Consider the following 20,875-nt stretch of genomic DNA (forward strand, 5'->3'; position numbering starts at 1 on the left):
CTATTGCCTACTGACTTTCGTCTCGAGCTCGTTCTTTTTGCGCCTGAGTGCCTCGTTGGCTTCCTTCAACGTCCTCATCGCCTCGTCTTCCCCCGTCTTGCTGTTGTTGTTGCCATCGACGGTCTTGCTGGTGCTAATGGTCTTGGTCGTTGCGGTGGTCGTTGCGGTATTGGAGGTGGTGGTGGTGGTGGCAACCCCCTGTGCTTTCTTGGCACCGTGCCTTGCTGCATCAGCCCAGCTCACGCGGTCCTAATCCATAAGAAAGGGGACGCCAAAGACTTGAAAAAGTATAGACCGATCAGCTTACTGTCCGTTGCCTACAAAGTATTTACTAAGGTAATCGCAAATACAATCAAGAATACCTTAGATTTCTGTCAACCAAAGGACCAGGCAGGATTCCGTAAAGGCTACTCAACAATAGACCATATTCACACTATCAATCAGGTGATAGAGAAATGTGCGGAATATAACCAACCCTTATATATAGCCTTCATTGATTACGAAAAAGCATTTGATTCAGTCGAAACCTCAGCAGTCATGAAGGCACTACGGAATCAGGGTGTAGATGAGCCATATGTAAAGATACTGGAAGATATCTATAGCGGTTCCACAGCCACCGTAATCCTCCACAAAGAAAGCAACAAAATCCCAATAAAGAAAGGCGTCAGACAGGGAGATACGATATCTCCAATGCTATTCACAGCGTGTTTACAGGAGGTATTCAGAGACCTGGAGTGGGAAGAATTGGGGATAAAAGTAGATGAAGAATACCTTAGCAACTTGCGATTCGCTGATGATATTGCCTTGCTTAGTAACTCAGGAGACCAATTGCAATGCATGCTCACTGACCTGGAGAGGCAAAGCAGAAGGGTGGGTCTGAAAATTAATCTACAGAAAACTAAAGTAATGTTTAACAGTCTCGGAAGAGAACAGCAGTTTACGATAGGTAGCGAGGCACTGGAAGTGGTAAGGGAATACATCTACTTAGGGCAGGTAGTGACCACGGATCCGGATCATGAGACTGAAATAACCAGAAGAATAAGAATGGGCTGGGGTGCGTTTGGCAGGCATTCTCAAATCATAAACAGCAGGTTGCCACTATCCCTCAAGAGGAAAGTGTATAACAGCTGTGTCTTACCAGCACTCACCAACGGGGCAGAAACCTGGAGGCTTACGAAAAGGGTTCTGCTGAAATTGAGGACGACGCAACGAGCTATGGAAAGAAGAATGATAGGTGTAACGTTAAGGGATAGGAAAAGAGCAGATTGGGTGAGAGAACAAACGCGGGTAAATGACATCTTAGTTGAAATCAAGAAAAAGAAATGGGCATGGGCCGGACATGTAATGAGGAGGGAAGATAACCGATGGTCATTAAGGGTTACGGACTGGATTCCAAGGGAAGGGAAGCGTAGTAGGGGGCGGCAGAAAGTTAGGTGGGCGGATGACATTAAGACGTTTGTAGGGACAACATGGCCACAATTAGTACATGACCGGGGTAGTTGGAGAAGTATGGGAGAGGCCTTTGCCCTGCAGTGGGCGTAACTAGGCTGATGATAATGATGATGTATTTCGAATGCTTGTTTCAACAAATCCTGTTAAATTCTACACTGAATCTGCACCTGATGGTAAGAAAATGGAAAGAATAAAGGTGCTACTATTTTATTTATGTTATGCTATATTTTAGTCATGTAGTTTTTTGTTTGCACATACTTTTAAAGGGACACTAAAGGCCATACTAAGTCGACATGGACTGTTTAAATCAAATTCCAGAAACTTCGCAACGCTTGTTTCGTGCCAAGCAAACAATCAGTTTACGAGAAAATTACATCTGAAGGGTACAAATACGTTTTTGAAAGTCAAATCTTTCATCACCCAACCGGGGGAGTGGTGACGTTGAATACACCATCACCACCCTTTGCTGCCTTTGGTGAGTAAAACGGCGCCCGACAGACGGCGGTACCCAATCAAGGCAGAGCCGTGGATTCGCTGCTGCAGCTGCTTTTTGGTCAAGTGGCGTAGACTGTTCAGGCATCCCCCGACATCATATGGAAGTTGAATTCTCTGCTGCTTACAGTTTGTGTGAGTATCGCGAGCCAGCAAAACGAGCGCAGCACTACGCGATAACGAAACTACTGGAATGCGAAAGCGTGGGCGGCACAGAGTCGAGTGAAATCGAAACCTTTCGACCACCCGTGTCGTTGTCAAGGGTAATTTCAATGAATTCTGTTTTCTAAAAATGAAATAGAAATGGACAAGTAGCATTTTATCTCGTCATATAATACAAGTATGTTTTTTGCAACGAGTAATAGTGACAAAATTTAACTGAGAGGTGCTTTCGTCATCGGACAGGTACTTGATGTCCCAGGGGAGTCTCTAATCACGTCCCGCATATACCTCAATTTGTCAGTTATTAAGGCTCTGTTCGCGATAATATTGATGCCTTAGAGATTCTCAAGCACTAATCTACCACTTTTTCCTGACTTAGTATTTGCTTTTAGTGTCCCTTTAAAGAGAGCTTGTAGCACAAGTACTTTTGTGAATAAAAATGCGCAAATATGCAGAGTAATAAATGTGATTCACTGCAAATTCTTCTTCAGGTGTTTATTTTTGTGTGTGTGCACCTGTGCACATTTTCTAAAATTACCAGATGAAGCAAGCACATAATTAGTGCTTATATAAGCTATTATAGAACAATTAGCTGCAATAGCCGTGTAGGCTAAATGTACTACAGTGCAAGAGATGTACGGCAAGAAAATATTCCATGAATAATATGAGCCTAACATCTCATGCATTTTTTTACAAATAAAATATAACAAGCACAACATTTTTCCTTTTTTTTTCTTTCATAAAAAAAGGAACACAAAAATGGTGCCATTTCCTGCCCTGCGTTGCCCGTGTGTCAACCTCCCCCCTCAGAAAACACTTCCGGAGTCACCGTATTCAACAGATAGTCAGTAAAGCTAATCGTTTTCTTGGATACATAAACCGCCACTTTCATCCAAAGCTGCTTTTGTATGAAATACTAGTTCATTCAAAACTGCACCGAACCCATCCAAAACCGTTCTTCTCGCTTTACTTTGCCAATCTATTCCCGCACTGCAAGTGTTACATCAATGAAATCCTCCCTTTACCTGCCTGATCTTTTACTTCGATGTAAATCTGTTGGACACTGTCGTTTCCATAAAATCTGCTCGACACTGTCGTTTCCATAAAATATACCGCTCCAAGCCCAATCTACAGCCGCCGTGGTTGTTGAGTAGCTATGGTGTTGGGCTACTAAGCACGAGGTCACCAAATCGAGCACCGGGCACGGCGGCTGAATTTCTGTGGAGGCGAAAACACCCGCATACTTAGATTTAGGTGCACATTAAGGAGCCTCTGGTGGTCGAAATTATTCCAAAGTCCCCCACTACGGTGTGCTTCATAATCAGAAAATGATTTCGGCCTGTAAACCATATTACCTCTTTAAACCCGATCGAACTCGTTCTTCACAGCACCCTCTTATATTTCTTCACGCAACTACCACCGGTCCAAAGTTTGTGTGCTTAAGTGTCGTACTAAGATGTATTTTCATTCTTTTGTACCAACCACATGCTGGGACTGGAACCACCTTCCCGCCATTGCCTCCATGATCGATGAGAATGTTAAGTTTGCCATTTCTACTCACTTGATGCAATTACACCAAATTAGGCCCTTCTCTCTGTAATGTTATTAACCCTGAGAGTAACGAAATAAATGAAATGAAATGAAGTCGGCCCGCGTGAATATGTGGAATTGGTGCATGAAGCTGCACTGCAGCGACGTTCACGATGCTCACTGAGCTTACGCATGGAATGTGTTACGTTTCCGGAAGCTTCTTGCACGCATCGTGTCTTGCCGATATCTCCGAGTCTGTGTCACTGTATCTGCCACAAGGTGCTTCGCTAGAATCGCTGATAATGAAACTTATTGTGAATTCCATAATTTCCTGGCTCCCAGGGCCATCATCGTTACGCTCTGGCACCGGCAGTGGGGGCAACGGCCGCCGCAATGCGTGCAACCTTTCACCCCATCGGATGAGACAGACGGGCACCTGCCTTCCGGTACAGGCTGTTCGTTGTGCGTCCAAGTGATGCGGGGAGCGGGAGTGCCGTTAGCGCGGCAGCCCAGCCTGAGCGCCTCGCCTGCAGCCAGCTGTTGGTCCCGGGGCAGCGTGCTGATGCTTGGCGGCACGAGGACCTCGAGGGAGACCAGCCGCAGCTTGACGCCGGCTGCGTTCTCCGCCGAACACAAGTAGCTGCCGCTGTCCTCCGGCTGCGAGAGCATGCGCGAGTTGCCCACAAACAAAGAGTTATGACACAGAGCCTATAATCTCAGTCACACATGATTAGTTGTTCAAGACAAAATATTGTCCCCCTAAAAAAACAATCTTCCTCTCAGGAAGAAAAGCTCACGCCGTTGAATGAATTCATCGCGTTCTTTCTGCATGAGGAATAATCGTACACTGCAAGCAACAGCACGGTTGCCGAGTTATTGGCGTACGCGAATGACTCCACAATCGGTATGAGAGAGGACGTACATTTTTAGGAAGACCAAAGAGCTACTGCACCTCAGCTGACGCAATGACGAGGTCTCCATTAGATTGGTGGTGAGCCCTGGGAGAGTCCACGGGTTCGCCCTCTCTCGACCACGTGACCAGTGGAGTTGGGTGACCTTGAGCTTTGCAATGAAGCACTGCTGTGCCGCCTCTCTGGACACTCACTTCATCGGAGCCATCGTCAATGTGTGGGGGAACTGTGCGTTTGACAGAGAGGAACATCGTTGGCGCTCGCTCTGACTCATGTGATACAAGTAGCGGAACTAGTGTGACACAACCAGAGAAAGATTGGGCAGCAGCCTCCTACTCCCGAGACACGCTGCTACTTCAGTTCTGAACAATTTGAGCGGGGAGTTAGCCCTCACCGCGATCTCCCCCTAGAGGCTGACAAGTATAGATATTTTTATCGGGCGAGGGGGAAAGGGTGCGCCGCGACGTTCCTTGAAAGTATTGCTGTCGCGTGCTCTGAAATAATTTCAATATGTTTTAGATCGCACCACTTGATTTTTGGCCGACTTTAATGCCGCAGTCACCGGGTTACAGCCGGAAAAAATCCCTTAGACCAATGTTCTTAAAGAAAAATAAAGCATTCTGTCGAAATAATTGTGTCATCACCTACTGTACTTGGCAAAATGGAATGAATTTACGCCACACGTTAGCTTAATGATTCAAATCATGTTTCTGGTTGCATGGGCTCCTATACGGAAGCTGTACTGCTGTATATACTAAACAGTTTTCAGTGGAGTATAACACACACACATACCTTCATAAGCCTTCTGAAAATTTCCTTGTTTCAACGGCGCAGATAGATTTATATTTTAATTTATTTAAGCGACATTACCCACAGCCGAGATCTATCAAATACTCGTTAATGTTTATTAACAAGGATTTATAAAGGGAAAGTGAGACATGCACCCAAACGTAGCTAAGTGCTACAGAGGAAACCCATACGGGTTCCTCGAAAGAAAAGCTTCGCAGTTGAAGAAAAATTCGTCCTGGTCCGGGACACGAACCCGCCTTCCCGGGGCAGCCGCTCTACCATCTGAGCTAACCAGGCGGCTAGCAGATGGCAGGCGAAGTCGAATTTATCAACAACTCAGAAGCAACGGCAAGAGTTTGAGTAACAGTTCTGCAGAAACCCGCAAGCTGGAGAGAAGTAATTAATAAAGAGAAAATGAGACATCCACCCAAACGTAGCTAAGCGCCACAAAGGAAACCCATACGGGTTCCTCGAAAGAAAAGCTTCGCAGTTGAATAAAAATTTGTCCCGGACCAAGACAAATTTTTGTTATAAATATGATACAGCAGTGATATAGATATGATACATAACAGTGAAAACAGCGCTTGAAGAGCAATGATACCAAGTCTGAAAATTAATTTCTGTTACGGCAAGCAGAGTGGACATATAGTTCGACCCTCCATGAGCCCCAGAAAAAAGGCTCATGACACATTTGGGGGTCATGATCTGCAGGTTGAGAAACACTGGCCTAAAACATTACATTTAACACATGGACATGGTGGATGTACATGGCTAACTGTTGGTAGCATATAAATAAATTGAGACACTGTTCGGATATAAATTTAAATAGAGTTCTACAGCCTTTAGAGTAGCCTTGCTAAAAAGAGGGACAAAGTCGAGAGCCATCCTGATGGTGCAACATCGAAGTCATAACTTTCAAGGGAGGCTGAGCTACGAATAACTTGAAAATATCACTCCCAGTGAGTATCACTGGTTATGCAACGAAAGTCAAACTAACACACCCAAATACAGAATAAAAAGCGCATCAACACAGCTACACCAATACACAATGCCACTCATTTTTCTCAAGAGAGGTCTTTTCAACCAATGGCTATGCCGGTGTGGCAGGCTTTAGCCATTGAGCTATACAGGCAGCCAAAGTGCAAAGAGAATGGAGGGCGAATGGTACACTTAGCGGTATTCCTAAAGCGCCGATTCCAATGAGTTGTTTGGTCTGCGCCAGTGATAATAATCATTACAGGAAAAAAAAAAAGAACGGACTAACTCGAGCCCATGTACAAGGCACACACAAAAGTAGACAAGGAAGCCAGCCAGTCGTGGTTGAGGAGTTCGGTATTGTGTGACATTCTAACACGGCTCCCACTTACCTCTCCCGGGCCCTTGACATGAAAAATGCGGAAAAAGGAAGTCGCGTATACCGAGTGTCCTGTACGTAAATAAACTAGTTGTGCAATTTAGAAAGTGAGACAGTGTAATTCTTTGGACATCCTGAGAACAGTTCAGTGCCTAACTTAGTCCCCCTTCCTTAATATGCTTTATATAGGAGTCGGCGCTCAGCCACAAACTTGCACCCGAAGAAGAAATTTAGTACATAAGGAAAGTGGAGAGGCCGGCCTGAACTACTGTATTCTAACCAGCTAGGAACAAAGTCTAGTGTAACGGACACATTATAAGGCTGACTAGCCTATCATGTTTACTGCAAAATACAGGTATCTAAAGACATCAACGAAATAATAAAACTGCCGCGAACAAATTTTCTTTACAAATGCGGAAGCTCTGGACATTTCGCTCAACTTGACTGCGTGTGCCATCTCGTTAGATGTAAGTTAGGTTATATTATTTTACATAAACGAAATAAATGTGGTGGTGGTGGAGTGGTGTATTCCAGGCTAAATCTACGTGGATGTCATTGTTTTTTTAGTGGACAGAGGTAGATATATATTTAGCTCCTCTGAGATATTTTTGGATCAAGATACGTGGAGTGTAATTTATTGTAAAGGAAGCACGTTTGGTAGTATTCAACGATACCACTCATCAGCCGCTCACCATTAATGTATAGATCATACAAAGGGGTAGGTGATTACAAGTACTTCAGAATATACATCAAAGACAAACAAATACATAAAAGAAAAAATACATGCCTTAAAATCTTAAGTGCACATGGGAATGGAGATTGATCTGCTGGAAGGTTAGCATTGGGTACTTATAAAGGAAAAACCACAAACAAGACAGTCCACTCCCAAGTGCACTTCAGATTTTAAGGCATGCATATCCCCGAGTTATTCCTTGCCAAAGAATTCTCGCATTAATATTTGTGCCTCCATAGCACTCTCTTTTTCATTTCGACCTCGTTTCCTTTTCACTAGATTGGCCGTTCATGTATTTTTTTATGTATTTGTTTCTGTCTTTGATGTATATTCTGAAGTACTTGTAATCATCTGCCCCTTGGTATGATCTTTACGTTTATAGTGAGCGGCTGATGAGTGATATCGTTGATTGATCTGTTGGATTACTTTTCACCGACACCATCAATTTTCAGTAACGTAATGCTGCAGCAGAATATGTCGCTGCATGGAAGGGGAAACATTGACGCCGCGACGTTGCCAATCATGTCGAGGCTCTCGACAACTACGGAAATTGAAAATAACGCCGATGCTGTGCGAGTTTGCCCGTCCCCAATTATGTTTGCTTCATCACGTGAGCTTCCATGATTTAACCGTCACGCTCAACAAGTGACACCGCACACGAGATTCAATCGTAACACACGACCCCTGTATGCCGACGCGCAATGGGCTTCTTCGAAGATCGGCCCACGCTGTTATGAACGCAAGGATGGTTGCGAGGCTGCTGCCCACATCTCGGCCACTCCGTGCGATGCCTGCTCACCATGCACGGTAACGGTAGCGGTGCGGCTGTCCCAGCCTGCCTGGTTCTCTGCCCTGCACCGGTACAAGCCGGCGTCCCTGCTTTCGGCCACGGGAATCTTCAGCTCACCCCCGGCCACGAAGATGTACCGCTGGTCAAGGCTGCGAGTGGTTCGGAAACATGACTTGCTGCGCGATTGGGCAAGTTTCGCTTGCGCTTATTGTTGGCCACTTGGAGCATGGCACGCAGTCGTAGCTTACTGACTTGCGTAAAACATGCTTATGAGGATACGAAGTACGGTTTTGAGCACAAAAAAAAAACAACCTGGAAAGAATGCCTCAACTTAGAAGCCACTGAACAAAGGCTGCATAGGCAATGCCCCTGATGCGCGACATGTACTGCAGAAAAGGCAAGCGCGATATAGTTTAAATGCTAGCGTGCAATGCACACTTTGCTCATAGGAGGACATGAACATTTAGCTAAGACTACTGTTATGTTACACGAATATATAAAGACAACCTCAAGGGCAGGTTAACATTCTACGGTGTCATCACATTTGCAACGCACTACTTAAAGCCTTCGTAATTAGCGATGTTCGTAGCATACCCAATGCTGATGAACTTCAGTTCCGCTTGTGATGAATATGTTTAGGTACAATTTCTTATGCAATTCTTTAGACTTCAGCTAAGTGAATTGTTAGCACTGCGAACGTTTCTATAATAGACAGAGCCCAAGAATGCGGTGTCACATTCACCGCTGTCCAATTCAAAGAGAATTTGTATATTTGAACCAGTCAATTACGTTCCATCATTTCCATGACGTCAATCGCTTTCTGTTTTCCCACGAGTTTAGGACACCTAATTTAATCACGCAGATTATAATTGTCTCACCGGTTTTATGATGATGATGGTGATGATGCAATTGTTTTTATTGGCACGAAGGCCAAGTGTCGCTAAATGTTATAGGAACGTTGTTTTTAAAATGTGCAATGTAATGGTATTGTAAAGTTATAAACATTACATTTTAATTGGTGGCCTGCAATATGGCTATAAAGCGGAGCTTAAATTCTTGTTAGCAGTGACGCTGAAAACAATGTTTATTGTTCTTTTCCAGTACATGACCCCTTTTAGTAGTGCCGCGCCTACTCTGACACCGACCCCTCCTTACACACACACACACACACACACACACACACACCTTTATCAGCCTTCTGAAAATTTACTTGTTTGAACGACGCAGATACATTTACAGTTTATTTAAAATACATTGCCCACAGCAGAGAGCTACCAAAATACTTGTTAATATTGCTACGGCACAATATGCGCGATCACGAAAGGCCAGCAGTGTGAAGACGACGACGACGATTAGAAGCTAGCGCGGGCTGTTGCCTCTTGGCCAAGCGCAGCGTATTTTCCTTGTAAATATATTTTTACATAGCTTTTCGTCTGCGTCTTCCTACGTAACATATCTGGTGGAGGTGGACGTTCCCTGTACCTCGTCACGGAGCTTCGCAGTGGACGGTACGTCGAGCCTTCCTTCATGGCTCCCGGCGACGACAACCCGACTCCGCCGGCTCCGACACCTGCTGCCACTTCGACGACCTACATCACTCTCCCCGCTCCCCGTGATCCTGGCGTATTCTCGGGCCAAGATGGGGAAGACGTCGATGACTGGATCAGCCTGTATGAACACGTCAGCCGCAATAACCGGTGGGACCCTACTATTATGCTCGCCAACGTAGTCTTTTACCTCGGTGGCACACCTCGAGTTTGGTATCGCACGCACGAAGATGAGCTCACCAGTTGGGATTCACTTAAGACACAGCTTCGAGACTTGTTCGGCAACCCCTACGGTCAACAACTTGCCGCGCAGAAGGCGCTTTCCGGCCGTGTGCAGACGTCAACAGAGCCCTATGTCACGTACATTCAGGACGTCTTGGCTCTGTGCCGCAAAGTTGACACCCACATGACTGAGTCAGACAAGGTTTCCCACATCCTCAAAGGCATTGCCGATGACGCCTTCAACTTGCTCGTTTGCAACAACGTAGCGACGGTGGATGCTGTTATAAGAGAGTGCCGCCGCCTGGAACTCGCCAAAAGCCGACGTATTGACCAGCAGTTTGCCCGTCTGCCCAACACCCCAGCGACATCTTCCTGTGCCGACGCTCCTCGTCCCAACAACACTGCCGATGTTACCAGGATCGTCCGGCGTGAGATCGAGGCCGCCTATCCGGCTGCCTTCGACTCCAGTCCCACCAACACATCTGCAGTCACGGTCTCACTGATCCAGGCAGTTGTCCGCCAGGAGTTTGAAAACATGGGTCTTCACACCATCTGCTCGGCCCATCGCCCTAATACCCGCCCGGCTTCTTCGATTTCGCCCCGTCCCGCATCTTCTTACCCACCACGTTTCCGCAACCCATCTGAATGGCGCACTGCTGACGACAAGCCTATTTGTTTCCACTGCCATCGAATCGGGCACATTTCTCGGCACTGTCGTAGTCGCTGGAGTTCCCCGAGCCGGCCTACTTATACTGCCTACTCTCGCCCCTCAGGTGGCCCTTCTCGTCCCTATGCCGCACGCTCCGATAATGCCGCCACTGATTCTCCTGCAACGAACCGCCCCTATTCTCGTTCGCCTTCGCCCCAACGACGACAATCTCGCTCTCCCCAGCCCCGTCGCTCCTATTCGCCGACTCCCTTCGGACGCCGCTCCCAGCCGGAAAACTAGACGATGCAGCGCCTCGAGGTGACGCTGCATTGCTCCCTACGCCGCCAAATCCTCTACTGACTTTGCCCACTCATCTGAACCTTCTTGACGTGCAAGTCTACGGTGTTTCTGTGTCTGCTCTCATAGACACTGGGGCGCATTTGTCCGTAATGAGCGCTGACCTTCGTAACCGGCTCAAGAAAATTATCACGCCCGCCACGACGCCTGTTGTCCGTGTCGCCGATGGCGGAACAGCCCCCGTAATTGGTATGTGTACCGCCCGCGTCTCCTTCGCCGATCGCTCAACAATCGTGCTATTCACAGTCATCGCCCACTGTCCCCACGACATCATCCTCGGCTTAGACTTCCTTTCCGCACATTCTGCTCTCATCGATTGTTCCGCCAGTACTCTCCGCCTTGACCTGCCTGTTCTGGATCCTGCTGAACCACACCCCAGTCGCCTCAGTTCCGCCGACTTCGTTCGCTTGCCACCTTCGGCACTGACCTACGTTGACCTAGTGTCATCCCCACCAGTCCCCGACGGTCACTACATCGCGGCTCCTATGCAAGACGTCCTCCTTACACATGGGATCACAGTACCCAATACAGTTTTATCTATTACGGCGAATTGCGTCTGCCTGCCAGTGGTCAACTTTGGCTTGACGACACAAGTGCTGCCACGTGGGATGTCTTTGGCCCAGCTTTGTTCATTCGAGGATCAATATTAACATATAACATTAACATAACGTAACAATATTAACATCGATATCTCGAGGCCGGAAAAAAAGTGGTTTCCACAATTTGTGTTCGAATGCTTTTGCTTGGACTGCCACCTAATTGTGCAACTCCAAACACTCACCACGGGTTGTGCATAGATCTCACTCTGGCAAAGACTAAGGTTGCGCCAAAGCCGATCAGTGTGTACAATAGCGAACACAAGGGTATCGTCACTACCGTCACGACCAAATGATGAGCACTGAGCACCAAGTTCACCTACTAAGACCACCGACTAAGACACAGCCATCAAGAAAATGTGTGCGCGTGTTCATGTGCCGCTGACCTTAAATAAATGTGTGTGTGTGTGTGTGTTTGTGCGTGTGTGTGCGCGCGCGTGTGTGTGTGTTTGTGTGTGTGTGCGCGTGCGCGTGTGTGTGTTTGTGTGTTTGTGTGTGTGTGTGTGTGTGTGCGTGTGTGCGTGTGCGTGTGCGTGTGCGTGTGCGTGTGCGTGTGTGTGTGTGTGTGTGTGTGTGTGTGTGTGTGTGTGTGTGTGTGTGTGAGATGACCGCCGTCCCCGCTCAACAGAAATATAATTTGCCTATGCCTTTCATCTAAATTCTCTGTCACGTCTGTGTCGTGTGCTAAACAGCTTCGCTGGTAATCCACCTTCACAGCAGTGGAATGACGTGTGCTTTTTGAATTAGCATGGCATTTACATTAGCAGGGCAATAGCACTTAAGCGGACTCCAGCTGGCGCAGCCGGTGAAGTCAGGGCAAGTGTCGACTTCACCTCACTCGCGCATACTATGTTTCGGAGAGCGGAGGCACATAGAGCAGCTGCACTGCGGCTTTGTGGGTGAATTCTGAGGTTGTCACCTAGATTAGTGAGATTGCTTTGAATTGTCAAACCATTTTTCTTTTCGGCTATCTGACTATCACACCTAAAACATGGCCAAAATGTGAACCATTCCGTCAGTATGTGCCGTTGCGTATGTGACACTGGGTATTTGCTGCTCTTCAATGAACCTCTTTGATGACGACTAGGATCGCTATGTATGTGCCACTGGGTATGCGCAGAATGAACGGCGGCGCCGCCAAAACGCACAGCGTGTCTAGAGGGAGGCGTGAGAGAAGAGCCTGGCATGCCTCATACATGACGCGTTTCGGCTATTCGCATAGTTGGATAGTAATCGTAGATGAGCTCTGCCCGAAATGTTTTAAAGAAATTGTTCTCAGTGATAACGACCAAATGTTCACGTCCACACGACCACGAGAAATTATCGCACTGCTTTTGATTACGCAAGCGATAAAGGTGTCGCGTGTCGATTCATCGATGTGGGTGCAGGTGCATTCACATCGAAAACTAGCCGTTCAGAGGCATATCACTAAGCGTTTAGCGCCTGAAACATGACAAACAAAAGCAGACCCTGTAGAGAAAATCATATTAAGGAGGAGAGGGATAGCGAGAGAGATTTAAGCAAGGCAGGGATGTTAATCACTCGAGTCCAGTTGGGTAACACTACGATGGGGAAGGGGAAGAGAGAAAAGGGAGAGAGAGGGTATAGAGTGTGTGGGGGCGGGGGGGGGGAGGTGCAATAGGATGTACTTTGACATCTGCGTCACCGCTTACCTGGTGTTTCGATCACTGATGAGAACATCGTTGTGCTCCCAGTAAATCGCCGGCTTGGGGTGCCCTTTCGCTTGACAGATGAGCGAAATTTCATCGCCAATGACCACTACCTTTTGCTCGGGATAAAATACTGTGATCACTGGGGGATCTGAAAGAACAGCACTTTCTTTTACTCCGACTGCTGTGCCTTCGGTCAAAAGTATAGCATCATAATTCTGCAGAGTGCGTAATCTGTAGAGTTTTAATTGCAAGGCTGTATTGATTTTCTTCGATTTCACAACACGGAAAACTTTATCGCTCGCATAGCATCACCTGGATTGCACAAAAAAAAAATAAAAAACTACAATCACTAGCTCAGCTCTCCAAATCACCAAGAAAACATGAAGCACATTCGCAATCAGTTTTCCTAGTTTCAAGCATACAGCAGATAATTATGTTGTCCACAGTGACCAGCCCGAAAAAACAACATAAAAGAGAGATAGCAGAAGACCTCGAAGAAACGCGCCGCACCACAGAGTTGGAGCAGCTGCAGAACCGTCTCACATTACACCCCGCGTAGGAGAGTGCTGAGGAACGTGAGCTGAGACGCGCACCTTGAGCCGAAGAGTGGAAGCGATGCACGCGAGACGAACGGACGCTTTGTGTGGTGCACGAGTGTGGTGGACCAAAGAAGTGACTGCTGTCAACCCAGTCGCCCTGACAGCGAACAAGCACACTTGTCCCAATCCCACTAGTCAACGGAAAAATTGTCATAGGGATACTGGTCTAGATGCCATCGATCGAGAAATCTGGTTCGGTGCCTTCTCTAGATAGGAATTCTCAAGGTGGTAGCCTTTTCGTCGCTTGGATTTCATTTCACCGCGACCTTGCGAACGCAAGCGCTGAGCGTAGAGGGGTATTGAAAGTGGGTATGGGGATTTCGTGTTGACAATGGGAGCTACTTTCTTCCTTCTTTGTTGTTTCCTACTCTTGTCTATGCAGGAAGGGTGGGGCACATAGAAAGCTATAGGCGCACGCAGCCACACATTGTGGAGAGACGAGAGCTGATGCACAGGAGATACTTTTTTTTTAATAATGCTGCATTATTATATCATTTCCCTCTTTTGACTTCTGCAGTCCGTGTTCCTTTTTCCTATACTACACCAGTACGCCTGACGCGAATGGTGCCTGCCAAGAGCAGCGGAGCGACTTGGCACGCAGTACGAGCAAGAGGTGAGGTAAATGCCGTTTCAGCGGCCTCAGGCCAATGAATAATGACACATCCTTGCTGCGAATTTGTTTTACTGTAAAATAACCATCTTCGCGTTATACTGAAGTTCATGATCATGGCTAGGCGGAACATACACTGAGTCGGCCCATGTGTGCACCCGCTCTGATGTGTGACAGGCCAACAAAATCGCTTGTTACATATCATGAACCCAGTTCTTAACTCAAGCTTTTCGTGTGACGAAGAGTCGGTCGGTACGAAAAATCCTCGTACGACATGCCCTACGACATGTTGGCCTTCCTGACAAGTTTACCTACGACAAAAGGGAAGGGAGACAAGAGAGCAAAGGACAGGTAGGCTAGCCAGTTTAAGTGCCGGGTGTCTACCCTGTGCTGGGGAAAGGGATATATGGAATAAAAGGTGACAACGAGTTGAATGAGGGGGTTTTATGTGCCAAAGCCATGATTTGATTATGAGGCACGCCATAGTGGCAGTCTCCGGATTAATTTTGACTACGAGGGGATCCTTAACGTGCCCCCATGCATGGGACACGGGCACTTTTGCATTTCCCCCCCATTGAAATGCGACTGCCACGACCAGGATTCCATCCCGTTATCTCGTGCTTAGCAGCGTGACACCATAGCCACTAAGCCACCGCGGAGGGTGACAACGAGTTGGCCTTTGACGAGTGGCTTTGTGACGGGTGGTCCTAAATCCATCCTGACAAATATATAGTTAATAAAATAGATACATAGAAAATAACGAGGGCAATCATCTCACCGGACAACAATTTTGTACATGCATTATTCAATCAACTTATGTCATGGTGGGAAATAAACAGCTTGTAAAACTATGTCATCTGCTCAATCTCCTGTTACTATACTCCAACTATGGTATATAGAAGGGGGCAGAGTATCGGGCGGCGTAACTGCACCGTGCGAGGGAGAGGTGTGATGAACAATGAAGTTTCCCGGTGCTTCTAGGGGCACTGAAGCACGCTGGTGTACAAGCACAAGCCACGGTGCGGCCCTTGCCAGTGTAGCGCTAGCGAGGTCTGCCGGGCAAGCGTAGGCTTGTTGACCGTGCTTCTTTGCATGGCGATCACTTGGAAGCTGGGAAGCGTTGCACATGTGCCACTGTGATTATTTTTAGGTCCGTAGTGCATGATATTGTGCTGTTCCTGTGTTATGTATTAGATGATGCGGCGTGCACTCATTGCGTCGAAATCGGGAGCGTGCTTTGCATAATTTGGTGGCAAAATTTCTTGCCAACGTGCCTGTGGCCTCGCAGTTACCAGAGAAGCAGCTGAATGCAATGCAAACAGCGTGTTCATGAAAAAATTTGACAGGGGAGGCCTATTGTGCCCTGGAGCTCATTAAAGTGCTAGAAGGGGCATTCAGATTTTTTTCTTTTTCAGCATAGATGCTTTATGCTTTCAGTAGCATGATTTCGTAACAGTCCGCCAAATAGGAATGAGCTCCATCGCAAAGCACTCACTGCAAAAATGATCTAGTTTGTGGTGCTACCTAGGCTTCACTTTTTCACAAAATCTTTGGACAAGGACAAGACTCTTCAAAGGGAGTGCCAGTAACATTTGACATTAAGAAGATTGAAGTAGAGGCTACTGTTAAGCTCGGTCTGATACGTGCATGTGGATTACTGTACTATGCAATTAAGTGTTTCCTCTCATCTTGTGGACCTGTACAAAAAAGCAGTGATGGAAAATATTTAGTGTATGTCGAGGTTTGCCAAAGCACCCACATATGTATATTTTCTGTTTTTAACAAAGCTAAAGCTTTTTAAAGGGCACGTTGCTGGAGCATGCGGACGTGGAGAGTAAAGTGATCGATGTGGTGATGATATTTCTCAGTTCATTGCACGCAGCCCCAGCATTGTTTTTGTCTGTTTGCGTTTACAATTTTCTCTGCAGGCAACGACTATATTCGTCGCAGATAAGCGAACTGAAAAAAAGATGAAAGGCGCCGTTCTGGGTTGTTCTTATCGATGGCCTATGTTAACTTGCACTAATGCCAAGCCTTTTAGTAGAAATCAACTGGTCCAGAGTGGCTTTCAAATGCGATCGTCCTACTCTTTTTGAGTCGCACGGCTAAACATCTGCTGTGCATTCCAATGTTGCAACCCGCCGTGCTTGCTCAGTGGCTATGGTGTTAGGCTGCTGAGCACGAGGTCGCGGGATCGAATCCCGGCCACGGCGGCCGCATTTCGATGGGGGCGAAATGCGACAACACCCGTGTACTTAGATTTAGGTGCACGTTAAAGAACCCCAGGTGGTCGAAATTTCCGGAGTCCCCCCCCCTACGGCGTGCCTCATAATCAGAAAGTGGTTTGGGCACGTAAAACCCCATAATTTAATTTTTTCCAATGTTGCAAATAACGAATTTTTCCATTCTCTACTCTCCAAAGCAGTGCCACCCTTTTTAATAATGCATCTATATATGTGTTGCAAACACTTCATGATGTTTGCACCACACTTAAAAAATTCAAATGCGACACGAAGTGAACGCGACGCACGTGCTAGCACCTGTGCGCTGCCCCATTCAAAAGCTGCGAAAGCTGCGCACGAGGTGCAAGTAGCGCCATCTACAACTTTCATCGCTCCTCTGTGCGCCCTGCCGGCTCCCGCCCATCCCACTGCCCCCTTTTAGCCACCATACTACAACGGTGAAACCATGCAACAGAGCAACAACAATAAAAAAAAAGAATGCGGCAAAAGAAGTGCTCGTTCTTATAAGCCTCCTTCATAGCTTGTATTGCCATATTTATTAGACTTTTCCTTCACCCACTCTAAGCTTGTAGAATATTTGCGTGCAAGCCCTCCTTCCCCCCTTCCCCGGCTGTAAATCGAAAGAACAAATAACATTTCGGCTCCCTTGCGGCAGCGGTAACATTCTCAGCTCATTCTTTTAACATTTTAGTGTTATTATGTGGCCGGAGTCCATGCTTTTACACAAGGGTGCCATTAGAATGGCCGACTAGGCGAGCGTTCGTCAAGCATTATATGTAACAGGTGACTGCAAAGTGGAGTTGGCGAAGCGTGGCCTTTGCCATGCACTAATAGTCTTATGACGGCGACCACTTTTCTCAGGCACTGTTAAGGCCTAGACTGATGTTGAACTCACGCCGATTGTCTTTGGCTCAAGTTTGATGCATTTGCCAGCATCGCACCAACTGCCGATATCTGCATAGGCACAATTAATACAGAGTGACTGATGTATTACTATCATTCTCGGAATACGCTTTGCGTTTAAGAGAGAACGGCCCCCGGGGCACAACTCACAAATATTTCATTAGCGAGGACTGATTGTTATTGATTGTCAAATTGCATCGCTAATAACATGCATGTCGGTCGAGTGGCACCTACTCTCACATGCCACTGTGGCGCACGGACTACGTTGTTGATGTGGGCCCTGTTTTGAACGGTCGCTTACAGAGAAAAAGCAATCACTGCATTCACAATTCATTATGTCCTTTTTTAATGTCGCGGCACCATATTTTTGATGTCATGTGTCTTGAAGACGTAACCTCCTTTAGTAACTTCAGAAATGTATAGACTACATTATTCTCACCCGAAACTATAGTGCCCAAATTAAGAAGTTGTCAGACACAAGCTAAAACTCAGCCGAAACGAAACTGAACGAAAGCTACTGGAATGGCTGATAAATACTTGGCCTTGATGTGATATCATGTGAGTAGAGCACACGAACAAAGAGTATGATTAGGCCAGAGGTCAAAACTAAATACAACAAAATAAAGGCTATACACAAAACACAGAAGGAGGTGCAGTGAACAGAGCATATAGTAAAAAAAATGTGGGTCCGGAAGAAACCTATCACGAAAAATGTGGCAAATGAAACACAGATCGACACTGTGATCCAATCGCAATAGTTGTGCTCCTATGAGAGGTTCGCATAGCGCAAAAATTTGCGCGGTAAGAACTTATTTGCAGTTAAGTGACACGTAAGCTGCATTTTACGATGCTAGTAGTGCCATATGTTTCTGTGAAAATGTGCTAACCCAAAACGTCGAGGTTCCTCACTGCCTGGCTGGATCCGGCATGATTCTGGACAGTGCACACGTAGCGGCCACTGTCAGTCACGTTGGCGCTGTAGATGTACAGGGCACCAGGCAAGATTTCGAACGCTGAAAAAGAAAGCAGCGCCAAATAGAAAGCAGGTCTGTAGGTCTATAGTCTTGTCCTTCGAGCAGCTTGCACTGGCACATTCCTCCTAGCTTCGTGCCGAATCGAGGGGCATGCAATTTATTTTTTCGGCCTTCAGAGCATTTCGGTAAGGTTCGATAATTCTTGGTAAAGCAATTTGTTTTTACTTTCAGTGGCGCACAATATCAATTGCATGGTATGCTACCAGGAAGTAGTGAAGTGCTACAAATGCTTCACAGTCTGCGGCAACTAAATGCAAACAGGTTGAAAGTGTCTTGTTACCAAATTTCAGCACGTCGTCCTTTTTTTTTGCTGTAAGTGCTAACAGCAGTCGCGGTATTTTCCGACAAAATCACAGCTCAATGTTAGCACTGTCTAGGTGAAAAGAGATGTAGGTGAGAACTGCAGAAGAGGCATCAGGGAGCCACTTATGCACTCTAGTAACGTCTGCAGGTATCTGAGCCTGCAAATGGCAGGCAAATGGCAGGCAAAGGGCGCCATGTTCAAACGAAGTGCTCGTATTTAGTCGAGCGATATTAAACGGACAGGAAGAAGATGCGCTCGAATTACATGCATCCTTCAGATGCCTCCATATTTTGCTTTAACGAGGCCATCACGTGCTTGCCATCGAACTTGCAGGTGGCTATGAAGCCCTTCTCCTCCTGCTCCTCCCCCCCTGTCTGTCTGTCTGTCTGGGTGTGTGCGTGTATGTGTGTGAGCATGTGTGTCAAATATGCTGGCAAGAGGAGAAAAGACGGATATAAATTGGATTTGCAATATTTATTCAAAGGAGCTATTTAACAACAACAAAAAGGATAGACAGGAGTTTAAATAATCTTTGGTTTTCACCAACCATGGAGCTCTATATGAGCATCGCGTCATTTGGCACACCTCTAATGGAAACGCCAGAGGCATTTGATAAGGCCATGAGAGGACTGCCCAGTGACGTACCCTGATGTCCATCGACTCTGCGACGTCTTGCGCCCTGTGACTTCATAACGAGCCAGCCGAGCCATGCGGTAGCAATTTTTCTATTAAATGAAACAGAAATTGTGCAGTGGCCCGTTTTTGCATGAGAAATACGCCTGACGTATAGCTATTCTAAAAAAAAAATTGTGAAAAATTGTGCCACTGCGTCAGCACGTTCGTTTCCGCGACAGCCATGAGACTGCACATGGATGTCACACAGCCCTGCGTGTCCCACTGTTCACCCGCTGCCACGTTCTTCGATTTGGCCACGCAGAAACGATTTGATTTGACCCGACACACACCTTGGTCATCGTCTTCCAGCTTCTGGTCGCCCTTGTGCCACGTGACCTGGGGCTCGGGGTCGCCAGTGTTGTTGCACCACAAAATGGCCGGCTGGCCAGCCACAACAACGACAGCGTCCGCGCTCTTCACTACCGACGGGGCACCTGTGTAGGAGAAAACAAAGGCCTCGTATTCATGATATCGTGAAAAAAGGCACAGCTCTGGAAGAATTTGTGCTGTTTGCTATGCATCAGCCACGAAAACCTATAACACTGGTTCCCGGATGGCTAATGAATGCTGCTGTTGGTTGACGACGACGACGCCAGTGTAGGCACTGCAATCTCACAGACACACCCACTTACGAAGCTAGCTTTCGCCGAAGGCAGCAGGCAAGTTGGCAAGCTAGTTAGCCGTAGCAATTGCCTTTTCGTTCATCTGCCCTCTCTCTTTCGCGTCCCCCAGAGTGGGGTAGCCAACCACACGCACCTCTGGTTAACATCCCTGCTTTCTCTCTTTTCTCCTCCTCCTCTTGCAGAGAAGGCAGTGTGTTTATGTCGTAATACAACAGCGGGTTAATAGCGAATAAGATCGCGTCACGGACTCTAAAACGAAAAAAAAAACTATGAAATTCTACAAGTTCCTCGTACTGCGGTAATCAATGTTATATGAAGCATAACCTCAAACTGCGCCCTGCGCGAAGGCCACTTGACTCGTATACAAACTAGATCTGTGGTGAAATCGGGGGCGCTATATACAAAGGCCCATGTTTGGTGAAACTCGAGGTCCTCCAAGTACCGGCCACACCCACTGATAATCATTGGACCAAGAACACGAGCATGCGGCGCTCTATTTGACTCACCAGATCACCATCAGTTTTCTGTTGCTCGAAACGTGCTACATAAAAGTGTTTTTCCTAGCGTGAAAGAAGCCCCCGAATGCACGCCAAGTGCATCGAGCGGCCAGTCACGCTGCACTTCAAA

The 20,875-nt window shown here is 46.9% G+C and overlaps 1 protein-coding gene across 1 annotated transcript in view; it reads right to left on the minus strand.

Moving 5' to 3' along the window:
• LOC126516739 (hemicentin-1-like) overlaps nucleotides 1-20,875 on the minus strand; it is a 47,418-nt gene continuing 26,543 nt past the window's right edge. Inside the window, exons 8-14 of the mRNA XM_072289343.1 lie at nucleotides 19,916-20,059; nucleotides 18,500-18,625; nucleotides 13,258-13,405; nucleotides 8,223-8,362; nucleotides 4,589-4,773; nucleotides 4,077-4,293; nucleotides 1-224 (exon numbers count right to left, since the gene is read on the minus strand). Coding sequence (XP_072145444.1) covers nucleotides 1-224; nucleotides 4,077-4,293; nucleotides 4,589-4,773; nucleotides 8,223-8,362; nucleotides 13,258-13,405; nucleotides 18,500-18,625; nucleotides 19,916-20,059 — 1,184 coding nt within the window. The remainder of the gene's footprint in view (nucleotides 225-4,076; nucleotides 4,294-4,588; nucleotides 4,774-8,222; nucleotides 8,363-13,257; nucleotides 13,406-18,499; nucleotides 18,626-19,915; nucleotides 20,060-20,875) is intronic.

Source organism: Dermacentor andersoni, chromosome 1 (assembly GCF_023375885.2).
Source record: "Dermacentor andersoni chromosome 1, qqDerAnde1_hic_scaffold, whole genome shotgun sequence".
Lineage (NCBI taxonomy): Eukaryota > Metazoa > Arthropoda > Arachnida > Ixodida > Ixodidae > Dermacentor > Dermacentor andersoni.